General features: G+C 39.9%; 1 protein-coding gene across 2 annotated transcripts in view; it reads left to right on the forward strand.

The window, feature by feature from the left end:
* The window catches only part of LOC118325652 (zinc finger protein 385B-like), a 69,927-nt gene extending 62,787 nt beyond the window's left edge, over positions 1-7,140 (forward strand). For both annotated transcript variants that reach the window (XM_035658409.1, XM_035658418.1), the window contains exons 5-9: positions 2,553-2,736; positions 4,183-4,557; positions 4,667-4,869; positions 5,054-5,152; positions 5,685-7,140. In XM_035658409.1, the coding sequence (XP_035514302.1) occupies positions 2,553-2,736; positions 4,183-4,557; positions 4,667-4,869; positions 5,054-5,152; positions 5,685-5,915 (1,092 nt within the window). In that variant the 3' untranslated portion in view covers positions 5,916-7,140. The remainder of the gene's footprint in view (positions 1-2,552; positions 2,737-4,182; positions 4,558-4,666; positions 4,870-5,053; positions 5,153-5,684) is intronic.
* Positions 7,141-8,105: the final 965 nt, after the last annotated feature.

Raw genomic sequence — 8,105 nt, forward strand, 5'->3', positions numbered from 1 at the left:
CTTTGATAGTAACCAACAAATAGAAATTTCAAGACGTTTTCCAATGCTGTGAATTCAGTGGTAATTGAATTTCAGTATTAATTTTTCACTAGTGTTTAAATTCCAAAATTTGGTATTTAATTGCACATGAAATTTCAATTATTACGACCATTCTTTGTTTCCACAGTAGAGTGCTTTATTGCACTGAAAGTGGACCTAAAAATTGGAAAGCTGGAGCTGTTTGTTCAAGACAAAGATGGAATTGATGATGAATGGGATCTACTGTATATACTACATGACCAGTGTGCATAAAAAAGGAATAGACTTGAACAATTTTCAAATTATTCCTTTAAGGCTGCTAAACTCACTGAAAAAGCATGAAAGATTCAAGCCTGAAGGATAACACATGATATTCTAATTTTGCTGCCCTGGGGAGGACAGTTGTTGCTCACTATGTATGAAGGGTTTGGGCATCAGTGGTGTGAGAATGCATAAAGCTGCTTGAATCAAGGTCAGCGGAAGTCAAGCAGTGCTGACAGTCTCCTCCAGGTGTCTTTAACTGAGGTTTTTTTTTGCTGCCTGGGACACTTATTCTACATGTTATTTTCTCTGTAAGTTATTATGGTGGAACATAGTGAATCATACTACACTCGTAGTATGCAGATGGGAGCAGATTCCTCCCTCTGACTCAGTTGAAAATCACGCTGAATGGTTAGTGTGCACTGACATTCAACGTAGCCAAAGGCGTTGTACACCCTTTGCTCAGCCTTGTATTTTTGACCCACAGTGGTTACCCTTTCTGTTTGTGTAGCAGCCCGAGCTTTATGCAAAGTGTTGACGGGGGGGGGGGGGGGACTCGTACCACTATGCACAGAGTCGCTAAAAGATCACCTCTGCACATTGAGCTCAGAGGCTGTAGTGTGTGCCTGGAAACTGGTACGGATAATTTGAGCAATGACAAATTATCTAACAGCCTCGAGTGAAGCGAAATACTTGAACTCAGACTCTCTGTGGATTTAGTGTGTGCATTTGTGTCTTTAATATACAGAAAGGCACTAGTTTTGCAAAAGAAATAAAAAAAGTGTGCTCTTAAAGGATAAGGCTGGTTATGTTTAGGATTTTTATTATTGTTGACAAATCCCATGAAAAGAACAAAACCAACTTCCCAACCTTGTCTGTGGCCCATTCATACCTATGTAAATATATGAAACATGTTAGAAATACTGTATGTAGTTTCATTTTAAAGGGGCTTAATAACTTCCTAAAACATCTAGGCAGTGTTATTTGTAGCGCATTTTACTCAAACAGGAGTAAATAGACCATTTGTTATGGACTACTTTCAGTGGAGGTTTAGTTTTTCACATTTGGTGCTCTAGTGAATATTTACGAGTGCTGCGTACTGTATGTGGTATTATTAAAATATAAATTACAGTGCCCATATTCATTGTAATGAAGGAACAAGAGCAGCAGTGTGGTTCATTTGTGTATTTTAATAGCGTTTGGGCAACAATGGATGCTCTGAGGCACAGGAATGATATATATCAAGCTTTGGCAACACAGACAATACTTTTTAGTACGATCAATTAATTGTTGGTTTTGGTGTTTTCGTGGAATTGGTTGACAATAAGAAAAATATAGAATAGCACCACATCTATCCTTTATGACTTCTGCTTGTTCTGTACTCTTGATATACTGTAGATAGTTTTCTCAAGTTGCTTAAGTTATTTTAACTTTTCACCTACTGAGAGTAAACCTAACTCAAGGTTCACTCCACAGTTCTCTCTCTCACAGTTTTTTCTTGGGCTTTCAGCCATCTCTCAGGTCTTCATCTGCAGATGAGGTTGCTCATTTGAATATTAAACACAATATCTATATAACATCTTGTGGTGTTAAACTGTATTTTATAAGAAAATGAGAAATAAAATAAACGTTATTGCTGTTTGTAGCCTAAAACTAAATAGTGCATATAAAATGGAGCGATTTGATATGTGTATCGATTACCTGATAAATGTGTTTCAGTTGTTCTGCTGGTGCACATCTACTTGCTGGAAGCTGATCTTCGTCTGTAGAGCACATCTCGCTTTATCAAATCCCATCCAGAGCCATTTTGGGATCCCAAATCTGCATGCATCGGTTATCGCACTGCCACAAATGTGTTTTTCTCTCATGGAGGAAGGCGCAGAGGTCATTATGTGTTGCAGAATAACGGACACGGGCCATTTTATGTCAGAACAAATTAGTGGAAAGATGAGCCAGTGTGCTCAGAGGATGGTCATGAGACGCCACAAGTCCAACTGATCCTCATTTGTGCACAACCATGACGACGATGATGATCAAAATGGTGATGTGGCTCTTCCTCCGAGTCAAATGCTCAATCGCACAATTTTTCCCCAACTCCATGGAAGCATGTGAAGCCAAAGAGATGGAGCAGATGGAAAGATTACAGTTTACTGATTTCATGCTGTCCTTCACTAATTTAATCATGTCAGCGTTTCTTTTCATATACTATACACTGACTTCCTCCTCTGTTTGTTCTGCTCGTGTGTGCGTATTTATGTGTGTGTCATGGTCAGACCCAGGCGGAGGCCCACTACAAAGGTCACAAACATGCTCGCAAGCTAAAGGCCTTGGAGACCCAGAGGAACCGGCAGAAGAGTGGACACAGTCTGTCCACAACAGGAAAAGACAGAGACCGAGAGAGGGCGATGATGGGAGGAGGAACTGTGCCCACAGACTCACATTTGAAAGACATAACAGGTATAAATCTTTCTTTTTTTAAAGGCATCCGTCTCTCTCCATCCTCTGAGTAATTAGTGGTAATTTGAGAGACATAAGCACTAAGGCTTGGTAGCTGCCACTCAGCTGGCTAATTACCAGCTATTACCTGTCCTGCTATCGTTGGCTCTGTCAGATAGGTAATTACACCCATCAAGCAAAGACATTCTGCATGATGAGAAGCCTTAAAGCTCTTAAGAGGAGATGCTATCTGAAGAGGGATGTAGTGGTGTTACTTTCTTTAAAATTGATATTGGTTGTAAATCTGCAGTGACTCAACACAACTCCCACTGAAGTTTCTTTGCTAAAGGATATGTCAAAGGGTGTACATTTTCAAAATCCACGAGGGATCGACCGATGTGCTTTTTTCAGGGCCGATATGGTTACCCGATTATTATTAATCAAGGAAACTGATATTTGGAACCAATATATATTTGCAGTAAAAATACCAATCTTAGTGTCAAAACATAGAATAACCAGTATTAAGTACAGTTACTTAATCAATGTATGCAAGTACAATTTCTATTTGATAACTTTAGTAACTAGTTACATAGCATATTCACATTATTAATAAATTATGATATATTATTATAGATTAAGCTACCCAGCAGTATAGAGCAATAGCTCCACATTAGCACTGTTCTTGTGCTGATGATCCAGCTTTTTACTTCTACTGGTGTCATCATTGATGTCAGCCTTTAAAACCTTTCTATTGCCAATATAAACTGCACTGCAGCTTGTTAAAATCCCCAAATTTTCAGACAAAATACCGAGGACATGAGTGACCTTGCAGCAACACTGCCTACAAAAGAGCTGCTGTAAGAGTAATAACTTTGCTGTCTTTCACTCATTTGTCACTCGGCTTCTCATTCTGCCAACGTAAAAAAATTCACCATCTTCCTTTGGATACTCTGTCTAGCTTTCCTTTTCATTATTGATCTTACCCCTCCTATTTTATTCCAGCACCCATCAATTTCCCTCTAAGCACACAATGATAAGCTTGTTACATTCAGTGGTTGCCATGGTTGTTGATTGATGGTGACAGAGGGAGAACAAATGACAGAGAGACAGATGGAGGAAGAATGATTGAGACGGCATAAAAAATGAGGGAAAAGATATGAAAATTAAGTAATGATAGAGCAGAAAAGAAAAGCAGGTTGATGAGGATAAGGAAAAGTATGACAAGGGAAAAAGAGGTCACACTTTTCATTGTAGTATAATAAAAGTAGCTAAACTGAACTTTACAGCAGAATTGTTACATTTATTAATTTATTTCAACACCACTTTATTTATATAACAAGTCTGCAAATGTCATCCCAATTGTTTATGTTTACCCTTAGATAACATACAAAGATAAATACCATATTGTAATACCAAATGTAAATGGGTTCATAGTGCAGCTTCTATGTTTATTCATCATATCCACAGGCCCAAGTACTTCTTCCCAACCTGCACAGCAGCAACCAGAAAACGGCCAGGGGAACCTGCTGGCACCCATTCCCTTCTCACAGCCTTCATCCACAGACTCCTCCTCCCTCCGCTCTCCTCAGCTGTCCCCACAAATCTCCCCTGGCCCTCAGCTTTCTGATCTACCTTCAGACAGTCCTTATGTGGAGGTGGGCAGCCCGGCCACCGGTTCAGCCCCACACTCTGACCCTCAGGGGAGCCCCACAGGAGGTGAGGAAGAGGTGGTGAAGGTAGAGGAGGCTAAAGAGGCCAAGAGCAACAAAAAACAACTTCTCCACTGTCCCACGTGCAAAGTGACGGTCAATTCCAGCTCCCAGCTGGAGGCTCACTGCAGTGGTGTGTACCACAATACTACTAATAGTACTATAGTTAACATTAAAGTCATTTGCTATTTGATCCTTGTAACAATCTAACAATAGATTATTGTGATGGTCCTCTAAATCAGGCTCCAAGCACAAACAGATGCTTGATGGTCAGAACAGCAGCCAGTCACAACGCAGGGTCAAGATGACGTCATCGCCCAGACCCACTTGCCGAATTAAGCAGCGAATGGGCAGCAAGACCAGAGCGGTTGTGGGTGTATCCAGCCAGCCCTTTCACTGTGAAATGTGCCAGGTGTCCGTCAACTCAGAGACACAGCTGAAGCAGGTATGTGGGTTTACACTAATGTAATAAATGTGACTAATTTTGCTACCGAGCACTGTATAAAAACTAAAAATGCCTAACCTTTTTATTCTACAAGGTAAAACTACCCTATTTGTTGGTTCTTCAGTGTGTTAGTCAGAGCTGTCCTGACTGAATCACTGTTCTGTATATGTCTGTCCACTTTTAGCACATGAACAGCAGGAGACACAAAGAGCGCTTGGCTGGGAAGCCTGTCAAGGTTAAGTTCACCCCCTATAATAAACTACAGCCCAGCGCTGTCTTAGCGGTAAGAATTTGTCAAACACCCACTTGACTACTTTTTCTTTGTCAACATCACACATGGTCATTAAATAACAATACATGCACATACTCAATAGATGCCTCAGAATGGATCTTATTCAAGCTTGTTACAAGTTTACAAAATAAATAAAGAATTAGCTTTTCTTTTTCAAAGAACAAAGGAGTAGATCTAATGTGACAGCACCACGGTTGGTGCACATCCTATATGAATAACAATGTTGTAGATTTTGTAAATGTTATTTCTGGTAGGCATTAAATGCATTAATTTAGCCATACTAGCAGAACGGCTCTGGGGTTGGCAGTGTCGCTTGGTGGGTCCACTACTTTACAGACATGCATGGTCCCCAGACAATGAATCCTAATGACTCTATGTCAGTGTTAGTCAGCATTTTAGTATGCTTATTGTCCATTTAACTCTAAACTCTGTTTTGTCTATGTACAGCTTCAAAGAGCTGCTAGCATGACTTTCGACTCTTGGTCTTGTTTAGACTGAACATGTCTCTTGCCTTTGGTTTCAGACTAAACTGGCCCTGCAGAAGCAGCTATCCAAGGCCCTGCCGGCAGGGTTCCTGACCAGTCCCCTCAATCAAGCGGCCTTGTGCACCATGGCGTCTGGACCATTGGCCCTACGGCTGCCGCCGGGTCCCACGGCCTTCATCCAGGGTCCCCTGATCAGCCCCACGCTCTTCAGGCCTGCCCCTGGACCTCTGAGGGCCACACATGCGCCTATTATCTTCTCTCCTTACTAGCAAAGAGTCAAGCTAGGCTGGAGGACCTAACCTAGCCACAGCTGGACTAACAGAAAAGTTTATCTTGAACCAGTAAGGACAAAGCATGGGACCCCCTGAGGGACACTCGGACACTATGCAGCGACTGCAAGGCCAGCATATCATCATGTCAAGTTTGGCAGGTTCAAGTCATAAGACCAGTATCCACAATCCCCTGGTGTGGATTGAGATTTCAGCGCTGACTGACCAGTGTCTCCTCCCCTCTTAAAAATGGACTATTGCTCAGTTGTGTCCCCTCAACAAACTGTTGAGTGCATGTTCCCCGGGGTCTGGACCCCTCTGGAAGCCATAATGACAAGCATCCTTTAGTTTTATTTATAAGACAATAATAGACTAATACACTAGGGTGTGTAGATGTTGCTAAGTGTTAGTTGCCAAAATTCTTTACATTTGAGAGCTTTCTAGTCGTACTCTGGGAGAACAAGTACAATACTTCATTCCTGCTTTATTTTTCATAACCACATCGAAATCAAGAAAATCCATGAAACTGATTACTTTCATATCACCGACCTCAACCTATGAAAAGACAAAGGAGATCCATAACTTTGAATTGATGAGGATATTGCATCTCAACAAAGTTAGACCTTTACAGCCATTGTCTGATGTGTATGCTTTTTAATTTAGAATTCATTTTAGATAAATACATACATTCATTTTGTCTCTTAGTCTGTGTCTTGAGGTGACAATCAACTACCACCCTGATATATGATATAGAATACTCGCTATGTTCAACACAATACAATGATATGGTTAAATATATAGCTATACAATTTGAAAATTGTATTTCGTTGAGCCATTACAACAAGCTCTTCAGGTGATGGTTAGATCAATATGTTCTGATTTTGAAGCAGCTTGATGCTGTTTGTGCAATATGAAAAGAACAGGCTGATGTGTGCTGTTCCCCAAAAATGATTTATCCACAAGTTTTTAAATGTCTTTAAATGTGTTTATCAAACATGTTATTTTTTTATAGAGTGGTATTAAAAAAAAAAAAGTTATTTCACTTTAGAAATCCCCTCCCACCTGATTGTGCTGAATCATCCCAAGCAATATGTATTTTTGAAGTGTCACCTGGTAAAATTAATGACTATTGTAACTGTGCATCAATTGCAATAATGTAAATTATTATGTGCTAAAAACTGTCGATAATGTATTCTATATGAACTTATAAATAGTACTGTTTTTACACACTTGTGGTGGTTTCTTTCTTCATATGGAAACAGTCATTCTGACCTGCACAGGTGAAGTACAGGTAGATGTAGGCATTATCTGCAGCCAATAGAGGGTGCTCTTGCATTTACAAAATAGACTGAGCACACTGTTTAGACAGACCCAGAGATTTCATTCCAGCCAGGTAAACCCTGCTGCTGTAGGCCTACAAGCCATTAATGCAACAGGTTGTATGATTTGGTTAAAGGTCTAGATTATGAAATAGGCAACTAAAGTTTGCTTTGTTTTTTTTTAGGTTTGGCATGGTATTAATGTAACTTACTGTTTTTAAAGGTTATTTAGGCTTTTATTACCTGTATTTAATAGGGCCAGCTGTACAGAGACAGGAAACTGGGGATGACAAGCAGCAAAGGGCTGCAAATTGAAACCGGGCCACTGCAGTAAAGATTGATTTAATAATGTTTAAACTTACTGTAGAGGTCATATATGGAAAGAAATGGAGACACAAAGCAAAAACTGATGTAAAAGCTAAAGGTCTTTGATCAAAGCACACTCTTGCACATTTGCATCATCAGTGCGATACTGTTCTGATTACAAAATGAATGCACCTGTGTACAGTCAGTGTATAGGCCTACTGTATAATACAGTGCACAGTATACATTGTACTTACATGTATGGTGAATTACTGCTGAGGTTTTTAAAACACTGAAGTACTGAGAAAACACAACATAAACACAACATCATAGTTGAGAAGATGAAAAAATAATGCAAAATACAAAGTCATTGCCGATGTGGCCCCAACACAGTACCTTATACTTTATGATACTCTAGTGCCCTCTAGTTGTATTTCGCATACAGGCTCACAGAGGTAGGAAGATGTCCGTCCTATTTCCTCCACTTATTTGGCCCCACTTAATAATAATAATAATAATAATACATTTATTTGTAAAGCGCTTTCAGGTCAAATAACTAAAACAAAAA

This window comes from Morone saxatilis, unplaced genomic scaffold (genome assembly GCF_004916995.1).
Source record: "Morone saxatilis isolate NCDOM2014 unplaced genomic scaffold, NCSU_SB_2.0 Contig1, whole genome shotgun sequence".
Lineage (NCBI taxonomy): Eukaryota > Metazoa > Chordata > Actinopteri > Moronidae > Morone > Morone saxatilis.